We start from the raw sequence: 25,356 nt of genomic DNA, 5'->3' as shown, positions 1-25,356 counted from the left end.
TTCCATACAAAAAACGCAACCACTGTGTGGTAACATACGATTTTGAGACTATATATTTATTTAAAATGTAATTTTATTTGTCAAAAATGTAATATTTGTGACTCACCTATGTGACTGCCTCTGATTTATGCCAATGCTGGCAAAGCTTTGCCTCTTGCCGGGCTGAACGGACCCTGTTCGTTCATCCTCAATATAGTATATTCTACAATCATATATTTACATCAATTTATTTACAAGGCACTCATTTCATAAAATTTAATTAAACTTACTTTAAATATCATGACTTTGTGAAGTTATTGGACCTGGAAAAAGATTAACGAGTCCTCCTTTAAAGAATGGAGGAGAGCTTCTATAAGACATTGTAGAAGGAACGTCGTCACAGCACGATGCACACCATTAATCCCAGTGCTGGATCTGATCCACGCCCAACAAGCTGCACAGTAATACTTCTTTTATACTGTTGTACTTTTTATTACTTTTTTCTTTTTTACAATCTTTTTTAATAAACATTTGTGCATATTTTTTTCTTTTTTTTTATATTTCGTTTTTTTTTCTCATTCAGATATGGAATTTTTGATTTTAGAAGTTTTCCTGTCTTTTTTATATTTTTTTTTATACTTATATTTTTTCTTATTTTTATGCATATTTTTTTAAATATAGTAGTTTTTCATGTTGATCCTAACTGGCAGCTTCAGTTGGATCTTGGAGATTTCTTTTTCGTTGTTACTTCGGTGTCCACTGATCACAATATTGGGCTTGCTTGACTAGATAACATTTAACCACCACAGAGATCCAACCCAAAGATTACACTTTTCAAGCACGGATGAATCTCCAGTCACTTTCGTGTTTATATTTTATCTCAGTGAAACATTGTCAGTTCTGAATTTGCCATAATTTATTTTTTAACAATCGGGGATCTTTTTTTTTGAGAAAAATGGCAATTTTGAATTATCTTTTTCGCTATCCGTTGTACGATGAATCTTGCATATGCTCCTGTTCGCCAAACTGGCACACCACACGGTCTTTCCGTATGCCCAAACTCGTTGAGATACTGGATTTTGAAGCACCACGACGCAGAATCAATCGTGCAAGATATTGCAAATGAAACTCCAACGGTCTCGCACCCACTCCATCTACCAATCACCACAAGATGTCCCTTTGAACTTGTCATGACAGCATCCAGGTCTTCAAGCAAAGCTGTGCTGCTTTGCAGTACAAATTGACTTCGGAGAGTACCAAGGACTTTTTTGATTTGATTGAAACAATCTTGTGCCCTTTTGCATTGAATTCGTTGCAAAGAGTCAAAGGGATATTATTGTGAATTTGTCTGTATGTTTTTCACAAATTACTTGAACTTGATTACCACACCTCGTATTTAAGCAAGTTATTTGGTTGTAATTCAAATTATAGTATATAGATGTACTGTATACATTTATAATATACAAGTATTTATTTAGTTGCTATTAGTATATTATTAAGATTGCTTTGATATATATTTTTAGCTATGGAAGCTTTAAAATATTCAGCTTTTAAAACAATTATCTGCGGGTTGACTGCAGACAATGCGTAGATGGCATCAAGTGCGCCATATAATCCCAATGATTTAATTGCAAACGGTAACTATTATGCTATCGGTACTGAACACAAGGCGGATGACAAAAAAGGATGTGCGCTGGGGTTGAGTCGGTGACGTAAGCAATCAGATGTAACTGAGAATATGAGTAGAGACGATGAAGCAGACACAACAACAAATACAGCAACATACAACATATATCAAGCGAATGATGACAGCATTCATAGAACAAAACATATAAATTTAACATATTTATTTAGAAAAACTTAAAACTATTTATAATAGAAGTATACACGAAATACAATTAAATCATAACATTAAGAGAAAGCAAATTTACCACAACGATCACAGACTTAGATTATGGCGTTATCAGCTATGGCGTTATAACTAACGTAATAATTAAAACAGAAGCACTTACAATAAAACACATTATACACTGATTAAGATTCTATGTCAATATCAAAATTCGATTTATAATCTGTCCATCCTCGAATGAACTGGAACTGTACTTCAACTGCGTTTTTGACAGTTGACACATGACAGATGACGTCATCGCCCGATAGAGAGCACAAAACTGTTTAACACTAATAGTCAAGGAGCATGCCGGTCTGGTAGCAGACAGATAAAACAGGATCTGAAACTAACTACACTTCTTCTGCTAAGAAGCTCTGATGTCACGCAGCGGGACACACTCGGGCACGCTCGGGTCGCGTTCGGGGCGCGCCGAGCGGCGCCGACTGTACACGAGCGCAGGAAGGTATCGAGAGAGAAAGGGACGGCTGGAGCGAGACGAATACCGACATTTGTTATGGCAGCTTTGAATATAAGAGGAAGCGTTTTTATGTTCGCAGAATGAGGCATATGGAGGGGGGGTGGTTGTATGTATTAACCGATGATTTCGGGTTCAAACCCACGCAAGCGCCACTATATATAGGTGCTTATTTTGTGTTAATAATTCATCTCGTGCTCGGCGGCGAAGGAAAACATCGTGAGGAAACCTGCATGTGTCTAATTTCATTGAAAATCTGCCACATGTGCATTCCACCAACCCGCATTGGAACAGCGTGGTGGAATATGTTCCAAGCACTCTCCTTAATGCGAGAGGAGGCCATCAGCCCAGCAGTGGCAGATTTACAGGCTGTTTACTCTCTGACTCTACTTTTTCTTCCTGTTTGATACACTCATCTGCAAGCAGTTACATTTTTCAGATCTTTCAATTATTGTTTTTATACCGAAACTGCATCTGAGTTAGTTTCTTAGTCGTAGCTCTTTTTTCAATTTTGAAATAGGTAGTAATAGCTACGAGCCAGGTCTTGACTGTAGGGTGGGTGATTCAAAATATCGAAGTCCATGCAGGGCAGACAACGCAACGCGGCTTTTGTGGACGGCCGCGTTATCACGCAGAAACAGCACACCTTTTGTCAATTTTCTCCGTCTTATCTCTTTAATGGCTTATTTTAATCACTAATATGGAAGCGTATTACTTTAGAGATCCAAAAACTATTGCCATGAGTTTCCCCGCTGAATGACACCTTAAACTTCCTGGGAGATGCTGTGCCATTTTTATGCCACTGCATGGAATCTTGTTTCGACTCAGGATCATAATGATGAACCCAAGATTCATCTCCAGTAACAATTTGACTTAACACCATCCTTGTCCAAAAATGCACGTGAACACTCTACGCGTTGTTTTTGCGGCGGCATGAGCATGTCATGCCAAGATAATGCTGGGTTTTAAAAAATGTTGCATTGGATACTCCAACCATTGCGCATTGTTTCTTTGTTAATAAAGCATCGTCGACTACATTTTGGATATGTTTGGTCACCTCGATGCTCCTGCCCGGGCTCGAGTCGTCTTCAAGTGATATTCTTTCTTGTTTGAATAAATTGTGCCACTTGTACACCATGGAACCATAAGCAACCATAAGCAAATGACATCTCATTCAATATTAAAACTGATTTCCTTGTTTTTTTTTAAGGTATAGGTTGGCGGACGAGCATATGGGCCACCTGATGGTAAGTGGTCACCATCGCATCATATTCTACATAACATATTTATCTTTTCACTCCTAATTGCTTCATGATAGCTGTATATAACCTCGTATATATACTAGTTATAAGTCAAACATGTTAGGATTTTGAAGAGGTTAATCAACCCCCTCCAAGCCTCACATTCCGCCAACATAAAAACGCACCCTCGTAGAACTGTACATCAACTACACTCAACATTTATTTGAACGCCCATTGGGCGCTTGTAGCGTTAGCAGCAATCAGCAAATTTGAGAATTCTTTCTATTTGCCTTTAGTAAATGAATTAAGAATGTTAAATAATTAATCATATTCGAACGGTGGATTTGTTTCAAATTATAGTTAATAATAAAGCTAAGACTCACCTCCAAGAGATCAGCGCCGCCAAAGTGATCACTATGACCACCAAGGCCAATAGGGAGGCCCCCACCGCCACGCCGATTACCTCGCCGTCCATCTCACACGTGGACCCGTAGTATCCGGACGAACAACTGAGGGTAAATATTTACAGTTAATCTTACTATTATTTTAATAATCGTTTGAATGAAATTTACGAAACTTTGTGTATACTTAATACCCGTTGACTTCCAGGCTGGATATATTAATTTAAATAATTGTATTAACTAACATGACTGTACTTTTTTTTAATTTTAAAAAGAGTAACTACTGAGTTTCTTGCCGGTTCTTCTCGGTAGAATCTACTTTCCGAGCTTTACTTAATTGTTATATGACGATTCAAAAGTGCTTGAAAAAGCCCACTTGAATAAAGTACATTTTGATTGAGTCCGATACCATAAAGAGCACTGATAGTTAAACGTGCGCTCCGAGGTACAGACGAATAATTTGTAGCCGTGATGCATGTGAGCACGGGGGGTACTCACGTGCAGTAGGGCTGGCCGTGCGCGTAGCGGCACTGGCCGCGCTCGCTGCAGTGCGGCGCGGGGGGTACTCACGTGCAGTAGGGCTGGCCGTGCGCGTAGCGGCACTGGCCGCGCTCGCTGCAGTGCGGCGCGGGGGGTACTCACGTGCAGTAGGGCTGGCCGTGCGCGTAGCGGCACTGGCCGCGCTCGCTGCAGTGCGGCGTGGGGGGTACTCACGTGCAGTAGGGCTGGCCGTGCGCGTAGCGGCACTGGCCGCGCTCGCTGCAGTGCGGCGCGGGGGGTACTCACGTGCAGTAGGGCTAGCCGTGCGCGTAGCGGCACTGGCCGCGCTCGCTGCAGTGCGGCGCGGGGGGTACTCACGTGCAGTAGGGCTGGCCGTGCGCGTAGCGGCACTGGCCGCGCTCGCTGCAGTGCGGCGCGGGGGGTACTCACGTGCAGTAGGGCTGGCCGTGCGCGTAGCGGCACTGGCCGCGCTCGCTGCAGTGCGGCGCGGGGGGTACTCACGTGCAGTAGGGCTGGCCGTGCGCGTAGCGGCACTGGCCGCGCTCGCTGCAGTGCGGCGCGGGGGGTACTCACGTGCAGTAGGGCTGGCCGTGCGCGTAGCGGCACTGGCCGCGCTCGCTGCAGTGCGGCGCGGGGGGTACTCACGTGCAGTAGGGCTGGCCGTGCGCGTAGCGGCACTGGCCGCGCTCGCTGCAGTGCGGCGCGGGGGGTACTCACGTGCAGTAGGGCTGGCCGTGCGCGTAGCGGCACTGGCCGCGCTCGCTGCAGTGCGGCGCGGGGGGTACTCACGTGCAGTAGGGCTGGCCGTGCGCGTAGCGGCACTGGCCGCGCTCGCTGCAGTGCGGCGCGGGGGGTACTCACGTGCAGTAGGGCTGGCCGTGCGCGTAGCGGCACTGGCCGCGCTCGCTGCAGTGCGGCGCGGGGGGTACTCACGTGCAGTAGGGCTGGCCGTGCGCGTAGCGGCACTGGCCGCGCTCGCTGCAGTGCGGCGCGGGGGGTACTCACGTGCAGTAGGGCTGGCCGTGCGCGTAGCGGCACTGGCCGCGCTCGCTGCAGTGCTGCGCGCCGCACGCGCGGCAGGCGCGGCCCGCCCGCGCGCCGCCCGCGTCCAGCGTGGTGTCGGGGCAGGCGCAGCTGGGGACGACGTACTATTTATTTCCTACATTTCTATTGATTGCTCCAAGAACAAAGTTACAAAGCTCCAAGAAAGAAGTTCGAATCGAAATAGTAATCACATTGGATGCAGCTAGATTATTAGATTATTAAAAAAACATGTTTCTAAATGCATTATTGATTTTTCTTTTGAAACAGTTTGTGCAATAGATGTTATAAAAGTATTTAAAACACTCAATATTAAAAAAACTAACGACGTATGGGGCATTTCGGTAAAATTCATAAATAACATCATACACGATATTGCTCCGTATATAGCAGTAATTTTTAACAAGAGTTTGGACAAGGATTCATTTCCTGACTTGTTATAATGTAGTAAAGTCTTACCACTTTTTAAGAATGGAAATAGGAGCGATCCCAGTAATTACAGGCCTATTTCAATACTCCCATCTTTAAGTAAAATTTTCGAAAAAAATATTTTAAATCAACTTCTTATCCATTTTGGTACAAATAAAATTTTTCATAGTGAGCAATTTGGTTTTACAAGAGGTCGATCAACAACTGATGCGGGAATTGCGCTTCTTAAGCATATTTACGATGCTTGGGAGAAATCACAGAATGCTATTGGAGTATTCTGTGATTTATCTAAAGCATTTGATTGTGTAGAACACGAGACGCTTCTTTATAAGCTCAAATATTACGGCGTTAAAGGTAGGGCTCTTGATCTCATTGCTTCATACTTAAGTCAAAGAATCCAGCAAGTTTTCATTAATGGAATAAAGTCTACTGGATCTACGCTAAAAATGGGTGTTCCACAAGGTTAAATTTTGGGTTCCTTTCTATTCCTTGTATATATAAATGACCTTCCTTTCTTTGTTAAAGGTATTTGTGATATAGTATTGTTTGCTGACGACACTTCACTGATTTTTAAGGTTGACAGGAAAAAAACTGACTATGACGATGTGAACGGTGCCTTATCACAGATACAAGATTGGTTTAATGTAAATAATATGTTAAATAATGTCAAATAATAATGTCAAATAAAGGTTTTGAATACTCAAAAAACAAAATGTGTAGTTTTTACCCTACCCAATGTTAGGAAGCAAAATTATAATATATCTCTAAGCGGTGGCCCGCTTGATGTAGCCGATACTACCGTGTTCTTGGGAATAGAATTGGATTCCAGACTTCAGTGGAGTCCCCATTTGTCGTCCCTAACAGGGAGACTCAGCTCCGCAGCATACGCGGTTAGAAAAGTTAGACAACTAACTGATATTGATACCGCTCGTTTAGTTTATTTTGGTTATTTTCGCAGTATTATGTCATATGGCATATTACTTTGGGGTAACGCTGCAGACATTGAATCTGTCTTTATTTTACAAAAGAGAGCAATTCGGTTTATTTATAATCTTGGAGCTAGAGACTCTCTTCGGGATGTTTTTAACAGAGTAGGAATACTCACTGTTGCGTCGCAATATATTTACAACAATATCATGTATATTCACAGTAACATTGATAACTTTGATAAAATCAGTGATAATCATTATATATGCACTAGAAGTAAGGATAAGCTTATAACGCCAAGTTTCCGACTCCGCAAAGTCAATAAATCTTTCTTGGGGCAAGGTATCCATTTCTATAATAAAATTCCACAGACATTTTTAACTTTGCCGTCTCGTAAATTTAAATCGTTTATAAAAAATACATTGGTGAAAAAGGCGTATTATTCGATACAAGATTTTGTAGATGATAAAAAAGCGTGGAATTAATACCTATTGACTTCCAGGCAGGATATATTAATTTAATAATTGTATTAACTTAAAAATCAACTAACATGACTGTATTTTTTTAAATGTTGAAAAAGAGTAACTACTGAGTTTCTTGCCGGTTCTTCTCGGTAGAATCTACTTTCCGAACCGGTGGTAGCTTCACTTAATTGTTAAATGACGATTCAAAAGTGCTTGTAAAAGCCCTCTTGAATAAAGTATACTTTGATTTTGATTTTGATTTTATCGATTTCTCTTATTTATCTCCAAATCTATTCTTGTAATATATTCTCTTTTCTATTTTATAATCTCTAAAAATAAACTCAAAAAACTTTTAAGACTTACTTTAGCAAAACCAAATTTTTATTTTATTCTTCTACGTGGAGTAACATAAGACATAATAAAATATTTATGTTTTTATAAAAAACTGTAGAAATAAAAATATGATATACAAAATTCACGGATGTTGTCTATGTTACTAATATCGGTAATGAAAACTAAATACAATCAGGGTCCTAAAATGAAGCCTTGTGGTATCCCATACGATAATATTGCAAGGTAACTTCCAAAATATTCTATTTTAACTATTTTCGTGTAATTCTTTAAATAGTATTCTACAATTTTGTACGCCGAACCAAAGATATCTGATAACCAAAGAATTATTTTATTTAATTGAGCAATTGGTCATAGCTGACTGTATCGAAAGCTTTCTTCAAATCAATCATGGGCTATTTATTTTTTATCTGACGCAGTTTGATTCTTGTAAACTATAAAATGTATTATTATGTTATATCTAAGATTTTCAATAAAATAGGATGGATTGGTCTAGAATTTGCTGGGTCTGTTTTAGCTCAAAAATTTATATATTGGAGCTATAAATAAACTATACTCATATATAAACTCACTCAAACACAATTGAATATGAAAAGAAATAGCCAATAGCCAGAAGGCGATCATAAACTCACTATCTGTATAATTAAAATAATCTTTTGCACACAAGCGTTCCTTGACACTAAAAGTGAACAACAACAACAGCCTGTAAATTAAATTCCCACCGCTGGGCTAAAGGCCTCCTCTCCCTTAGAGGAGAAGGTTTGGAACATATTCCACCACGCTGTTCCAATGCGGGTTGGAATACACATGTGGCAGAATTTCTATTAAATTTGTCACATGAAAATTTCTTCACGATGTTTTCCTTCACCGCCGAGTACGAGATGAATTATAAAGACAAATTAAGCACATGAATCAGGCAAGCCTGGGTTTGAACCCGCAATCATCGGTTAAGATGCACGCGTTCTAACCACTGGGCCATCTCGACTCTAATAAAAGTGATAGTGAACTCACGAGAACGCCCCCCACGTGTTGGTGCAAACGGCCAGTTCGTGACAGTCGTTCAGCTCAGAAGACGAACACTCATCCAAATCTGGAAGAAAATCAATACTTAAGTTAATACTGGATTCCATAGACTTGGCTGGTTGATAGATGTTCGCATTAAGTGAATCGGGTATCACGTATAGTACTGTCCTGATGTCTCCGCGATCCCTGTGCTTGATATAAGGATACCATGTCATAAACCTGAACTTAGGGTCCCATATGGAAATAAATAAATTAATTATTTTGACATTATACATTTTCACAAATGTATGATGCTTATGATGAATATTCAACACAGTGTCGATCTAAATGTTACGTCCATTGCGTCCATGAAAAATATCGTACTGGGCAACAAAAATGAAGCCTAAGTTGTTACATCCTGTCCCATATATATATTTATTACATCGTTTTTTTTTTTACTTCCTTTTAATTAAGATTGAAATAATTTTCTAATTAGGTTAAGATGTTGATTGTTTTCTTTTAGTGCATGCTGTGTTCTTCTTTAATTAATTGTGACACTTAGAATAGAATGTTATTTTTGTTATATTTTATTATTATAAACAGTGTACACATTGTTGAAGAACCAAATAAAATTAATAAATAAAAAATAAAATAAACTTGTCATTACCAGTATACAAAGGATGTGTATAATTGTTACAACGTATTGTTGGTGTATGTATGATGATGGTGTGTCAGTTATATTTAGGTGATACAGTGGTCTTATGAAGTTGACGTGGTGGAAGGAGTGTACCAGTGATGCTTTGATGGTGAATTACCGTGATTGAGGTATATTAGTGGTGTAAATATAAATAAATATAAGACAACATCACATACATTACTCTGATCCCAATGTAAGTAGCTGAAGCTTGTGTTATGGAAAATCAGAAGTAACGACGGTACCACAAACATCCAACCCAAGACAACATAGAAAACTAATGGTAATATACATCGACTCGGCCGGGAATCGAACCCGGGACCTCAGAGTGGCGTATCCATGAAAACCGGTGTATGCACCACTCGACCACGGAGGTCGTCGTATATATTACCAGTATACAAAGGATGTGTATAATTGTTACATCGTATTGTTGGTCTATCGATGGTATGGTGATGGTGTGTCAGTTATATGTAGGTGATACAGTGGTCTTATGAAGTTGACGTGGTGGAAGGAGTGTACCTGTGATGCTTTAATGGTGAATTACCGTGGTTGAGGTATATTAGTGGTGTGGTGGTACGATGGCAGTTGTTTACCGATGGTATTGTGGTGGTCGCAGTTGTTTGCAAATGGTGTTATGGTGGTGGCAGTTGTTTGTCGATGGTATTATGGTGGTGGCAGTTGTTTACCGATGGTTTTATTGTAGTGACAGTTGTTTGCCGATGGTTTTATTGTGGTGGCAGTTGTTTGCCGATGGTATTATGGTGGTGGCAGATGTTTGCCGATGGTTTTATGGTGGTGGCAGTTGTTTGCCGATGGTATTATGGTGGTGGCAGTTGTTTGCCAATGGTATCATGGTGGTGGCAGTTGTTTGCCGATAGTATTATGGTGATGGCAGTTGTTTGCCGATGGTATTATAGTGGTGGCAGTTGTTTGCCGATGGTGTTATGGTGATAGCAGTTGTTTGCCAATGGTATTATGGTGGTGGCAGTTGTTTGCCGATGGTATCATGGTGGTGGCAGTTGTTTGCCGATGGTATTATGGTGGTGGCAGTTGTTTGCTGGTATTATGGTGGCAGTTGTTTGCCGATAATATTATGGTATAGTATATAGTATAGTAGAATGGTGAGTGCGGTGCTATTATGGTGAAGTAGATGATGAGTGCGATGGGGCAGTGGAGGGGGCTCACCGTGCAGCGGCAGCACGCAGGCGGCGGGCGAGTCGACCCAGAGCGCGGAGGCGCCGATGTTGTTGGAGCGGCGCCGCACGACGCCCAGCAGGTGGCGCTGGATGTCGCCCGCCACCGCCGGACGCAGCGTCTCCGCAGTCTCCTGCATCTGCGCACCCGAGACACACACTCCTCACATACCTTTTTTTTATGGTTTAGATTGGCGGACGAGCATATGGGCCACCTGATGGTAAGTGGTCACCATCACCCATAGACAATGACGCTGTGAGAAATATTAACTATTCCTTACATCGTCACTGTCACTAACCTTGGGAACTAAGATGTTATGTCCCTTGTGCCTGTAGTTACACTGGCTCACTCACCCTTCAAACCGGAACACAACAATACTGACTACTGTTATTTGGCGGTAGAATAACTGATGAGTTGGTGGTACCTACCCAGACGGGCTCGCACAAAGCCCTACCACCAAGTGGGACAATACCTTACTCTGATCCCGATGTGAGTAGCCAAGTCAGAAGTAACAACGACCACAAACTCCCAGACCCAAGACAACATATAACACTGATGAATTTTCTACATCGACTCGGATAGACAAACCCGGGACCTCAGATGTGCGTTATGGAAAGTCAGAAGTAACGACGACCACAAACACCCAGACCCAAGACAACATTTAACACTGATGAATTTTCTACATAGACTCGTGTAGACGAACCCGGGACCTCAGAGTGACGTACCCATGAAAACCGGTTTACACTACTCGACCATGGAGGTCGTCAAGTAAGTATTTATACCACATCTAAAGCTCTCCTCCCCTCTTAGAATGAAGTATTCAGATAAAATTCTTGTATTCAAGATAAAGCCGCCTACCGCTTCTAACAATACTCATTTATAAGTGAGTGAGAGTGAGTTTCCAGTGTATTTTTTCACCCCTTAACTGCTCAAGCATCCATGAAATGTAGCAAAAGCATTGCACAGCAAAGGATAGTCAGGCCGACTCTTGCCAAGAAAAAAGTCAACGACAGCGCCAAAGTCTTGGACCATTACTTTATTTTTGGGAGTTTTGTAGATAGTCAGAATACCACTTTACAGCACACACAGCAGACATCACTGGGTCCAAGGACCCTTTAGGTCAGAACAAGATGACACGGTAGTCGAGGCTACCGGGGAGGAACAGCCCAGGTAAGAAGAACCCTCACTCACTCACTCACTCACTCACTTTACCCGTGTGCTTGTTGTACTTATGAGGCTGGACATAGGGTATGTAAAAACTACCCCCCTCCCTTACTTTTGTGACACATTTTGTGATACATGTTGTGCAGTAGGAGCAGAGATGGCCCAGTGGTTAGAACGCGTGCATCTTAACCGATGATTGCGAGTTCAAACCCCTGCAAGCACCGCTGATTCATGTGCTTAATTTTGTCTTTAGAATTCATCTCGTGCTCAGCAGTGAAGGAAAACATCGTGAGGAAACCTGCATGTGACAAATTTCATAGATATTCTGCCACATGTGTATTCCACCACCGCATTGGAACAGCGTGGTGGAATATGTTCCAAACCTTCTCCTCAAAGGGAGAGGAGGCCTTTAGCCCAGCAGTGGGAATTTACAGGCTGTTGTTGTTGTTTGTTGTTGTTGTGCAGTAAATGAACTCACCAAGACCGTATAATTAACGTATATCCCGCGGTTTTCCTCGTCGCCCTTGAAGACATTGTTCACTGAGCCGCTGACGAAATCGTCCGAGAATGGAGTCATTGAGAATGCAGAGTCGATCTGAGAAAACAAACACACATAATACGCTATTTAAATGGTTTTTAATATCCATTAGAGAGCTTATATGGTCCAGTGGTTAGGAACTCAGGCAAGCACGACTACATATGTGTTTAATTTGTGTCTATAACTCATATCATGCTCGGTGGTGAAGGAAAACATCGTGAGGAAACCTACATGTGACTAATTTCATCAAAATTCTGCTACATGTGCCAACCAACCACATTGGAACAGAGTGGAGAGTGGTGGAATATTTTCCGAACCCTCTCCTCAAAGGGAGAGGAGGCTTTAGCCCAACAGTGGAAAATTTACAAGCTGTTACTTTACTTTACTTTTTAAATCCATTTTATATTGATTACAGTAATTGACACTTTATTTTTCGCATTGGCAAGTATCCTATTGCACATTTTTTTTATAAAACCTACAAACACAAATGTGTCTTGTGCTTTACTTGATTCACTGACTCTTCACAAAAAACACAACATTTACTTGGTGTAGGTCTATGTGCCGGTTGGGTAGGTACCACCAACTCATCAGTTATCCTACCGCCAAACAACATTACTCGTAGTTGTGTTCCGGTTTGAAAGGTCAGTATAACTACAGGCACATCATAACATCTTAATTCCCAAGGTTGGTGGCATTAATGTAGGTAATGGTTATGATCTCTGAGTGATGGAGACCTCTCACCATGAAGAGGCCCATATGCTCATTCACCAAATTATACCATAAAAAACATTACAAAGTACTGCTGCTTTGCGGCAGAATATCTGAATTGTACCCACCCGTTTGGGTAGGTTAGAGTTTCCTTAATATTCAGCAGAACAATAAGATAAGTACTTACTGCTCGCACAGCTTCATAGCTCAGCTGCTGATAAGGTTCTGATTCTTTATCAGCTAACTTTGCATCCCACGCCATCTGAAATGAACAAATTGGTACAGTTTTTGACAATGATAGGTACCTATAAAAACAATTGATATCCTCATCGAATTTTCATGTCTTATCAGCGGTTCAGAATGTGGCAAAACCGGCAAGAAAATGAATACCTACGTTATTCTAGCAAATAAAATGTTTTATACAAGCAATTGCGCGCTCGCTCATAGTCATTTTTGGGTGTTGGTTTTCTCGTATCTATGTCTTTTCATGGAATTCAAGTTTGCTTCATACCAAATTTCACCAAATTCGGTTCAGCGGTTTGGTCGTGAAAGAGCGACAGACAGACAGAATTACTTTCACATTTATAATTATAGATTATGAACACAAGAACACAAAAATACATATAAAATAGATTTGACCTTGAATTGACGCGATATGATTGGTCGTGAGCTCGAATACTCTATGGATTTTATATATTCACTATGGATTTGCAAAAATTGCGCTTTAAAGGTCTTCCAAGCTGTTATCGAGATGGAAAACTATTGTATTAATTCTAGCACCCAAGAGAAGTGAGGACCTCACCTTTCTGTCATATATCCTGTCCACCCTCATGTTGAGGACGAGGGACACGACTCGCCTGCAAGGGTCCCGGTGGGTTCTCCTCGCGTATCCCGGTCTGCACTGACAGCTGGATATACCTGGAAAGGGAAACAGGAGAAGTCAGTAAGATGCGACAGGGACAGCCTGTTAATTATCCCTCTTTTTTGTAAAAATAAATATTGGACAATATCACATACATTACTCCGGCACTTTTGTTATGGAAAATCAGATAATGACGACACAAACACCTAGACCCGAGACAACATAGACACTAATGAACTTTTTCTGAATCGATTCGGCCGGGAATCGAACCCGGGACCTCGGAGTTGCGTATCCTACTATCTCGCGCATATAACTTACAATAAAACAATTTCGATAATTCATTATATTTAAGTTAGATTATAATTCAACTAAAATTTACTTCGATAGATTGTAATCTAATTATGCGTTTAATTGCAAACAGTGTGTAACAGTTTAATCTCGCGAGATAGATTATAATCTAACGGTATATACATTTTGACGATGACATATAGATGTCTCATAGTTATAAGTTAGACAGCACTGACCACTTAATTAATTTAAGACATAATCAATCCTCATATCACGAATATACTAACAACTTTAGCTAAGGTTTAAAGTCTATACATTTCCCACTGCTGGGCTAAGGCCTCCTCTCCCATCAAGGAGAAGGTTTGGAACATATTCCACCACGCTGTACAATGCAATTCTCATTCACCCAGGCTAGCACCGCTGATTCATGTGCTTAATTTGTCTTTATAATTCATCTCGTGCTCAGCGGTGAAGGAAAACATCGTGAGGAAACCTGCATGTGACAAATTTCATAGAAATTCTGCCACATGTGTATTCCACCAACCCGCATTGGAACAGCGTGGTGGAATATGTTCCAAACCTTCTCCTCAAAGGGAGAGGAGGCCTTTAGCCCAGCAGTGGGAATTTACAGGCTGTTGTTGTACAATGCAATTGAGGCAGAATTTCGATGAAATTAGACACATGCAGGTTTCCTCACGATGTTTCCCTTCACGCCGAGCACGAGATTAATTATAAACACAAATTAAGCACATATATATATAGTGATGCTTTTTTGGGTTTGAACACGCAATCATCGGTTAAGATGAGCGCATTCTAACCACTGGGCCATCTCATCTTGATGCTAAGCTTTAGTTACGGATAAAGCCGTGTTACTGAGTATGTTTTTTTTATGGTATACGTTGGCGGACGAGCATATGGGCCACTTGATGATATGTCACCATCACCCATAGACAATGACGCTGTAAGAAATATTAACTATTCCTTACATCGTCAATGCGCCACTAACCATGGGAACTAAGATGTTATGTCCCTTGTGCCTGTAGTTACACTGACTCACTCACCGTTCAAACCGGAACACAACAATACTGAGTACTGTTGTTTGGCGGTAGCATAACTGATGCGTGGGTGGTACCTACCCAGACGGGCTCACACAAAGCCCTACCACCAAGTAATAATGTATGTATGTATGTACTTACCAGCTTCCGTCCTGCACATCTCATTCTGCGCCTGATCACAGGTGGAATCATCGCCGACTATGCATGTATCGATTCTGGAATTAAACGTGTATTAATTAAAACCAAAACCACAAAGCTTCATCAAAAGTATAACACCTCGCATTGCCTCCACTGGTGAGAAAGGCTGGTTCGTTCGCCCAGAGGATCGGAATTGCGATTCAACGGGGAAATGCTGCTAGCATTCTTGCCACCATTGCATGCCATCAAGATTTATACAGTAACTAGTTTTAGTTCATATTTGTATATATATATATATTTAAGCATTTAATGTTGTTAATTCTTATGTTAATCAAAATCAAAACAAACTTTATTCAAGTAGGCTTTTATAAGCACTTTTGAATCGTCATTTTACAATTAAGTGAAGCTACCACCGGTTCGGAAAGTAGATTCTACCGAGAAGAACCGGCAAGAAACTCAGTAGTTACTCTTTTCTTTTTCTTAATAAATTTAACGTCTTAAGAGACGCTTTAAAAAAAAAAAATTAAAACCACAGTTAAAATATTTAATGGGTTTGCAATGCATCGATCTCAAACAAGGCAAGATTGGTAAGGTGAATTCGGTTTTACAAATAATTCTGATAGGCAGGTTCTTTGGAGATGCCCCCCCTAGAGACATAGGTACCGCTGGTTTTTAGTGGGTATTCCGGTGCCTTCAGCGATGGAGAGCCCCACATAACCAAAAGAGAAAAAGGGTAGATTCCTTGATTATACTAAAACTAGTTTTCGCCCGCGGCTTCGCTTGCGTTTTCAAGGTGTTGATTGTCATGTGTTAGACAAAAAAGTAAACTATGTCCTTTCATGGAGTTCATGTTTCAACAACAACAACAACAGCCTGTAAATTCCCACTGCTGGGCTAAAGGCCTCCTCTGCCTTTGAGGAGAAGGTTTGGAACATATTCCCCCACGCTGTTCCAATGCGGGTTGGAATACACATGTGGCAGAATTTCTATGAAATTTGTCACATGCATGTTTCCTCACGATGTTTTCCTTCACCGCTGAGCACGAGATTAAGCACATATATATAGTGGTGCTTGCCTGGGTTTGAACCCGTAATCATCGGTTAAGATGCACGCGTTCTAACCACTGGGCCATCTCGACTCGCTTGCTTCATACCAATTTTCATCAATTCGGTTCAGCGGTTTGGTCGTGAAAGAGCGACAGATAGAAATAGTTACTTTTACATTTCTAATATTACTATTATAGATTGTTTAAGTTTAATAAATGCAATAGGCAGATTACCTAACGGTCGGTTGCGGTCTTCGGTAAGGCGGTCTATGTGGGGTGTGAGGCCGTCTTGGTGGTAGCGGCACGTCGTCAGCCGGTATCGCCACCCCTGTGCCCATTGCGGGGCCCAGGGTCGGTGGTGGACCTGCACCAATAAGAGGAAAATAACACCAAGTTTCAATCAACGAAAAATTAAGTTTCTATAATAATAAAATACAAATAGTACATATAACGGGAAATGCTGCTAGCATTCTTGCCACCATTGCACGCGGTCAAGATATATACAATGACTAGTTTTAGTGTATATTGATATATATTTAAGCATTTAATAAATTATTTTTTATATTTAATACTCAGTTAACAATATTCAAAATCAAAGTTAGTTAAATACAATTTATATATCGCCGCTGCTTCTTCAAAAGTCGTTATGTGTTTTTTTTATATATATTTTTATTTTACCGTTTTAAGCGTCTGTCGATCTGTAAAAACATTTTTGTCATTACTTCTATAGTTTAAAAGTTTACAAACTTAACTATGCGATATTTATTCATCGAAATTTCCATATATTGAAATAACAATTAAAACGGCATAGCAGTCGAAAAATATGAAAAAAAACCACATAGATACTTTTGCAGGAGCAGCGCCGATATGTATGTATCCTGCCTGTAAGTCAACAGGTATTAATTCAACGCTTTTTTATCATGTATAAAATCTTGTATCGAATAATATGCCTTTTTACAAACTATTTGAATTTTAGAAACGGCAAAGTTAAAAATGTCTTCGGACGAAGTATATCAGTAATGTACAATTAAATTCATATATAACCTTTCTCTAAATCAACAAATACTAAATCCACACTTTTGTATCAATACTATATTCTTGAATAAAGTAATAAGTCTAATTGATGTTTTATTTTTGACATGAGATAAAATGAACCCAAGATGAAGGTCAAGTTTATAGGACCACGGCATGCTAAAAGACTATTTGGCATTGGAGTTGATTTGTGTATCTGTAAGCCAGTATTTCGTAGTTGAATCTTATATATCATTAGCGACCCGACACGGCGTCGCAAGGGTGCAATGCTGATATTACACATAGTAGTGAATTATCAGCGTTTCTTTACTATATTGTCCATGTATTATATACGAAAACCTTCCTCTTGAAACATTCTATTTATAAAAAAAAACCTCATCAAAATCCGTTGCGTAATTTGAAAGATCTAAGCATACATAGGGACAGACTGTGTTTAGCCTTTTTTGTACACTGTGTAATGAAGTTAGTGGTAACATTGAATTTATCTTAAGTGAAATTAAAAATGAAATGTTTTAATGCTAATCATCAATTACTGAGATTTTGCAATCAAACTCAAACTCAAATTGCTTTATTCAATATAGAAGCCTTACACTTTATTGATGGTCAATTGAAACACTACCACCGGTTCGGAAAAGAAATACCCTTACCTGAGAAGAACCGGCGAAAGAAACTCAGGGGTTTTTTTTGTCTCATTTAATAGAATCGTTATACGAATCGAATTGTAATCGAAATATTTTTGTCTAAGAATTTTGAGATGAAATAGTAGTTGACTCACCAGTATGGTAGGGTGTGCTCTGCACCCTCGTGGGTGCGATGGTGGGGGTAGAAGTATCGAACAGGTTGAGGTAGGTTCTCTTCCCGTCGATTGAGACGAAACCCTGTTCCCCCGTCGCCGACACGATGATGTCATCACGATGTATGTTTATGTGTTCCACGTTAACTGTTGAATGCGAAAAATAAATTGTGAATTATTGTAATCAGTGTATATTATGAGTTTAAAAATGGTTATTTACTAACGAAACTTGAAAAAAATACTTAATTTATTCAAAAATCAATAAAATAAAATGCATTTTTTCAAACGTTTGTCACGTGACACAAAACGGTCCTGATTGGCTGGCCTTATGATAAAGTCACTTTCTTGTAAATCTTGCTTTTCTACTATATGTACCACAGATTAAAGTACAGCAAAGTGACGTCACCGACCCCATTGCAGCGCCATATTGTCCAAGTAGCGTTTTCGCGCGTTATTTAAATATGGAATTTTTAATATGATATTTTTCGGCAAATATGTACTAGAAATAAAAAAATCAACTTTCACTGGGTTCCTTAACCTCTACTAAACAATATAAAATGGATTTAAAAACCAGTCAAATAGCCTATTATCTTTAGACTTATCTGTTAGTTAACTTAGATTGTAACGATCATTTTTTTAATATAATTCAAATAAATATTCAAAATCTAAATCAAAATGAAAATAAACTTTATTCAAGCAGGCTTTTACAAGCAATTTTGTGCTTTAACTACTTACATTGGGATCTGAGTAATGTATATGATGTTGTCCAATATTTATATAGTGAAAAACAAACTCACCAGAAGCCGGTTTCTCCCCTGGACCCTGGATGGCGGAGACGGTCACGTCAAATATCTCCCCGTACCCCGGCAGCGCGGTCTCAGCGGCGGTTATGATGGGAGCATCGGGTCGGTACCTCGTTCCATGAGGTTTGAAATCTGTGTCATCAAGGACTATGCCGGGACGAGGGCGATACGGCCGGTATGGAATTTCAGATGCTGGAAAAAATTATAGCATTTCTATAATAAATAATAAAAAGCCTTTATTAATCCATGGGTTACAGTAAAAAAGTACATTAAGCTAAATAAATATTACAAGCTTCATTCGCAAGGGACATAACTTCTTAGTTCCCAAGGTTGCTGGCATATTCCGCCAGCGTCATTGTCTATGGGTGATGGTGACCACTTACCATCAGGTGGCCCATATGCTCGTCCACCAACCTATAGCATAAAAAAGCTAAATATGTCATGGCCCCTTTCGGGTATAGGCCTCCTCCAATTGCCTCCATTTTTTCCTGTCGGTAGCTGTTTTCACCCAGTCTCTTCCTGCTACTTCTGGTAAATATAAGTATATAGTATATCTATACTTATAATAAGTGCGAAAGTAACTCCGACTATTATCTGGTCATCCTTGATACTAGATGTGGAATTGATTTGAAACCCGGAAAAGATTCAGTTAGCTTTATATAAAGATTTAATCGTAGTTCGTGTAATGAATTAATTTGTACTAATAATAAAAAATACAACACGTTACGTACATTGTTTTTCTTTTTTAAATTAGGAAATGAAATCTCCCAAATTGGTGATCATTTTTACGATTTCAAAAAAACTTAAAAAGTAACGTAATTTTACTTGAATCCCTCAACCCCTAATACTGACTAATCAATATACTCACTCGGCAAGGGTTCCGTATTGATTGAGGACGTCTGCATTTCACCGTCAGGTTTCACATCAGTGGCGGTTGGCGCGTGACTCAACAAACCCAATGTCGGTGTTGGGGCGACGGAGATTGTTGTTGACGTAGAGCTTTCAGCTATAGACGATTCTATAACTGGTGCGACTTCAATGTTATTTTTAACTGGACGTTCAGTTGTCTTTTCTTCCGTTACTTTGTACTTGTCTCTATTTTTATCTGGATTAAATTGCTCCTTCTTCTTTTCAGGTTTCAAAGGCTTTTCTGTTTTAGCTTTCTCTGTTGTTGTCTTTTGCGTTGTAAGTTCGGCTGGTTTCTCTGTTGTTGTTGTCGTTGTCGTCGTTGTTGATGTCGTTGTAGATTCCGTTGTCGTTTCCGTTGTCGTCGATACGCTGGTAGTTGTTTCGGCTGTTGTCAGCTGATTATCTTTATCGTCCTCTGTTGTATTTCTTGTTTCGGTTGTTGATTCGGGAGTTGCTAAAGGTATGACATCGTCGTGATGCAATTTGTTCTCAGAATGCGAGACGTTTTCGTGCTGCTTATCATCTAAATCTGGAATGTCTGGTGGAGGAATGAGAGTAGGTTTGTACACTGGAAGACCTGGATTCGGTCTTCGTGTCGGTGGTCTTGGCCTCGGTCTCTGCCAGGGCGGTATGGGTCTATGGAACCCTGGTCTATTATTCATTGGTGGACCAATTTGCTCAGGTAAATTGACACCATGAGGTATGTCGAAGGGATACGGTGGTGGTATTTTCGTGGGGTGGAACAGTGGCGGTGGCGTAATGGGTTTATCGAAATCAGATGAGTAAGACTCGGTTAGCCTCGGCGGGCCGCGATTGTTTATCCTCGATGTCATTGGACGAGGTCTGCCGTTCAAAAGCTGCGTGTTAGCTTGAACGTTGACTTTTCCGTTCAGCATTTGAACGATTCCCGTTATAATATTATGTATTTCTGAATTCTGACGTCCCTGATCTCTAGGGCTGGTGGTAGCGAATGTTGGTGGCTGCACTGCAGTGGATCTGATTTTGGGCCCCGTAGGTGCTAGTGCACGCCCCTTCGGAGCCCTCTTCCCTTCCCCCGGAAACTTGAAGTCTAGTTTATCGCCGAAACCGGATGACATCAGCATCGCTTCGTCGCTCGTGTAATAGTCGATGGTTTTTGTTGGATCTATGTCGTAATACTTCCTCTTGTTGTGTACTTCGATTCCACTGTCTATTTCGTTGTTGTTTGACGATGGTATTTCGTCTATATTGATTGATCTCGAACCTCTGGTTGGTTCTGCTGATGGTTCGACAACTACTTCGCTTGCTGTTTCATCGTCTGATATTACGTCTTGTGTTACTGATATGTCATCGTATTTGGCACTTGGTTCTAAGTTAAAAGCTAATTCGGCGTCGCTTGTTTTTAATAATATATTAGCGTTAAACCTGTCGTCGACCACTGACTTTGGTGATAGCTGCGATATTGTGTATGTCTGTTCGTAACCTGAAAAAGAAATTTATTGTTATTAGTTTTTTTTAATAATATTGTTCTATGTTTTTTCTTAATTACTAACACGTGTCTTTAGATTAATTAAATGTATTATATTTATTTGAAAAATATTAATTAAAATATAAATTAGTGCGTATTTGTATTTTTAATGCAATAAAAAAATCGCAGATTCTAAGGCTAATGATTTCATGAGCAGTGAATAAATTAAATTCTTTTCAATTATTTCGATCCTGTAAATAATAAAATATAATCATGCTGATCATAAGCGAAATAAGCCAGAGAACCAGAGATTATGTGGTCATGTTCTACATAGACCTTATAGATTCTAGATGAGATAACTTTCAAGAAAACATTCAACCTAGGTCAAATATAACTTGAATTTTTTTGCCGGTGGACACATATGCGGCAACGTTTCATTAAAAATTTGACACATGAAGTTTTCCTCGAGACGTATTTCTTTGACCGAAATCAATTATCAAAAATAATTAGGCACATGGAAATCCAATGGTGCTTGCCTGATTTTGAATTACTTATTAATCATCGATTATTAGACACGCGTTCTAAACCACTGTGCTATTTTCACTTATCATGGCATAACCCTATAGATACAGAATTCCTCGACCTGTCTGCAGTGAAAGCTAAAAGGTGTCAGACGAAACTACCATATCCGGTTACGTCCTATACCACCATCTAAGGTATCACGGCTTCACGATTTATATAATAAAAATTAATTGTTTAACACTGCACAATCCGTTGCACAATTATACGTCACTATAACAACATTGCCACACGAAATGCGACAATGCCATAACTCCGGTGACATAAGTGCGCATGCGCATGAACAATAGACAACGGTCCTTATAGCTGTCTACTTTCACTATGACAGATATATAATAATGACATAATAATTATATTTATCTATAAACCTGCTACTCTTTGGATAGCTGATTAGATTAAATTCAATTTTTATATTTATGGCCTCTGTCAATAGATCGACAATTCTGCCAATATCAGGGTTGAAAATAAACGTGGTTGCTTAATACAGCTCTTTTTCGTTCTGCCCAATGACTAGCAGCACGATTTCGCAACAAGTAATACTCACGAAAAACACAGGACACTACAAATATTAGTGAAACTAAGCGATATTAGTACAAAAATCTAATTTAGAGATCGCGCACGTGTAGTAAACAACACCCTATCCCAGAATCATTAGTAGCTCAACAAAAAAAGAATTATCAAAATCGGCCCAGCCATCTTCGAGTAATTCGGTAACATACATAAAAAATAAAAAAAAAGGCCCCGACGAATTGAGAACCTCCTCCTTTTTTTGAAGTCGGTTAAAAAGTTGTAGACCAGTAAAATATTTAAACAATTTCTGTCAAAGAATTATTTGAAGCATTCTGTATTTGGATGTTATGTTGCTCTATTTTTTATTTAAGTTTTATTGTTTATTTAAGCATCATTAAATTATATAATATATATTGGACAACATCACATACATTACTCTGATCCAAATGTTACTTACATTAGCCAGTGTAACTACAGGCACAAGGGACATAACATCTTAGTTCCCAATGTTGATGGCACATGGACGATGTAAAGAATAGTTGATATTTCTAACAGCTTCATTGTCTATGGGTGATGGTGACCACTTGCAATCAGGTGGGCTATGGGCTCGTCCGCCATTTGTACCATAAAAAAAAAATTGATGTGGGAAGTAGGGGTAACTGCGTTTGGGGTCTACACTACGACTAAAAGTGGTACGGCTTGTAAAATGAAGATCAATAATACTTGTATGAACTTATTTCAGTCCAGACTATTTCCGAATGAAATAAAAATTAAATATACTTCACGACCGTAGCGAAACTTTATTTACATATAAACGTCATATATGTATGTACTGATCTAAACTAGGGCTAACAGGATTTCGATGTTTTTTTTATGTATTTGAGATCATTAAATGGGTATTGCGTATTCTAAACCCCTCTTTACACAAGTAAATATCATTATCAAAGCATACTAGAACACAGAATCTCTTAAGAATAACTATACCTAATAGGAGTCTATTCATAATAGTACAGCTACAATATATTATATACTAACTGTGCCAGCGACATTATACGCGTTTGAATTTAACAATAAAGAAATGTTATTGTAGCCTTAATTACTTCTTATTATATCAGTTATCTGACAGTAAAAGTCCCGTCAAAATCGATCCAGCCGTTTCAGAGATTAGCCGTAACAATTTTGTAACAATTTTGGTATATGTGTATATATTTTTATTATATGTATAGACACATATTTATGAAAACATTTAAGACTTTTATATTTTAAATAAAACAAAATAAGTTATTAATATTTGTAGTGTGTTTTTGAATGTAACAATGTATGTGTTTGTTTGTGCTGAATCACTAAGGCAAAACAATTTCAGATGTCAAAATGACTGACCATTTTCTAAGAATAATCTCTTAACACCAAATATTTAAACAAAGGTATCAAACGGCACTAATTAGGTTATATATTAGTTGATTGACATTGTGGTGAACACAAAAACAAACACACAAAGATTGAGAGCCGCTGGCCCGACACTTGAATTAGTTATTCATTTCCAGCCACACAATACTGTTACCACCGTTAATCGCGAACGGTACAAATACGAGATCTTCACATGCTGTAACAATTAACTATGATACGATTAAGCAAGTTAATGCGATGGTAGGTGGTAGGTTTAATCATATATATAAACACTAGCGACTCGCCCGACTTCTCACGGGTGCAACACTGATACTAAATATTCCACAGAATTTGTTTATTTACAACATCACAAATTATCAGTGTTTTTTTGTTATTGTCCATGTTATTAATCAACTTAACTTCAATCTATATATTATAATATTATAAATGCGAGAGTAATTCAGTCTCTATTGCTGTTTCACGGCCAAACTACTGAACCAATTTTGATGAACTTTGTCATAATACAAGTCTTAACTCCAAGTAAGGACATGTACTACCCTAAAAACTCAAGTAAAGCGGTTGACTAATATTACTATATCTACGTACATATACTATATTCCAAAGGAAGTAGGAAAAAAATTAAACAAACTTTAAAATGACGTATTTCATGGAATTTGCTAATAACTCAGCTGTATTATAATAATAATAATAAATAAATATGAGACAACATCACATACATTACTCTGATCCTAACATAAGTAGCTCAAGCATTTGTGTTATGGAAATCAGAAATAACGACGGTACCACAAACACCTAGACCCAAGACAACATAGAAAACTAATGATAATCTACATTTACTCGCACCCGGGACCTTGGAGTGGCGTACCCATGAAAACCGGTGTACACACCACTCGACCCGGGAGGTCGTCAAGAGGTCGGAACTGTATTGTTCATTAAGAGTTCATGATTAATATATCTTTATCTATAATACAAATTTGTTACACTGAACTACTTATATCCACTATAATTTAACTCCCAAAATCCCGATAACAGTCGTATGTTGTAGCAAATCCATAGAAAATATCACAGATCAATCAAGCTCTGCGACCAATTACATCGCGTCATTTTTCTGTCAAATTTTGTTTATTTTGCTCTCCTATGTTGTCCTAAACTTCTTCGTCCAATTTATGACATCCTCCTAAAGTCCCTCGCCCTATAAATGTCGAATTTTTGTTGACGTTTGTGTTGTGTTTTGTAAATATATCAAATTTAATAAAATTAAGTTGTGAATAGTCCAATTTTTCATATTTTATTACAATATATAGTTTAGAATACTAACAACTATTTTTAATTATCCTATTATTAACTCTTAATGTTTGTGTTGTTCTAGGTTAAGGATTAACAAGGAAATTAATACTACTATTCTTGGCTTTAAAATTTAATTGAGTTTAGTGTCTCAACCGTACCGATCAATCTCATTCGTGTCTTTTCCATCCTACGGGACATTGGCGA

At 39.2% G+C, this 25,356-nt stretch overlaps 1 protein-coding gene across 2 annotated transcripts in view; it reads right to left on the bottom strand.

Moving 5' to 3' along the window:
* LOC124541103 overlaps positions 1 to 25,356 on the bottom strand; it is an 89,842-nt gene that overhangs the window by 6,859 nt on the left and 57,627 nt on the right. Inside the window, exons 3-15 of one of the 2 annotated variants that reach the window (XM_047118932.1) lie at positions 19,882 to 21,384; positions 19,008 to 19,205; positions 18,193 to 18,357; positions 16,620 to 16,749; positions 15,344 to 15,417; positions 13,800 to 13,915; positions 13,185 to 13,259; positions 12,230 to 12,346; positions 10,579 to 10,726; positions 8,709 to 8,787; positions 5,491 to 5,619; positions 3,967 to 4,092; positions 1,812 to 2,352 (exon numbers count right to left, since the gene is read on the bottom strand). In XM_047118932.1, the coding sequence (XP_046974888.1) occupies positions 2,232 to 2,352; positions 3,967 to 4,092; positions 5,491 to 5,619; positions 8,709 to 8,787; positions 10,579 to 10,726; positions 12,230 to 12,346; positions 13,185 to 13,259; positions 13,800 to 13,915; positions 15,344 to 15,417; positions 16,620 to 16,749; positions 18,193 to 18,357; positions 19,008 to 19,205; positions 19,882 to 21,384 (2,981 nt within the window). In that variant the 3' untranslated portion in view covers positions 1,812 to 2,231. Of the gene's footprint in view, positions 1 to 1,811; positions 2,353 to 3,966; positions 4,093 to 5,490; positions 5,620 to 8,708; positions 8,788 to 10,578; positions 10,727 to 12,229; positions 12,347 to 13,184; positions 13,260 to 13,799; positions 13,916 to 15,343; positions 15,418 to 16,619; positions 16,750 to 18,192; positions 18,358 to 19,007; positions 19,206 to 19,881; positions 21,385 to 25,356 lie in introns of those variants that run through there. The other variant, XM_047118931.1, reaches the window with a different exon arrangement.

This window comes from Vanessa cardui, chromosome 27 (assembly GCF_905220365.1).
Source record: "Vanessa cardui chromosome 27, ilVanCard2.1, whole genome shotgun sequence".
NCBI classification, from domain to species: Eukaryota; Metazoa; Arthropoda; class Insecta; order Lepidoptera; family Nymphalidae; genus Vanessa; species Vanessa cardui.
Note: the sequence above shows the minus strand (reverse complement) of the source record. Positions and strands in the feature narration are given on the sequence as shown.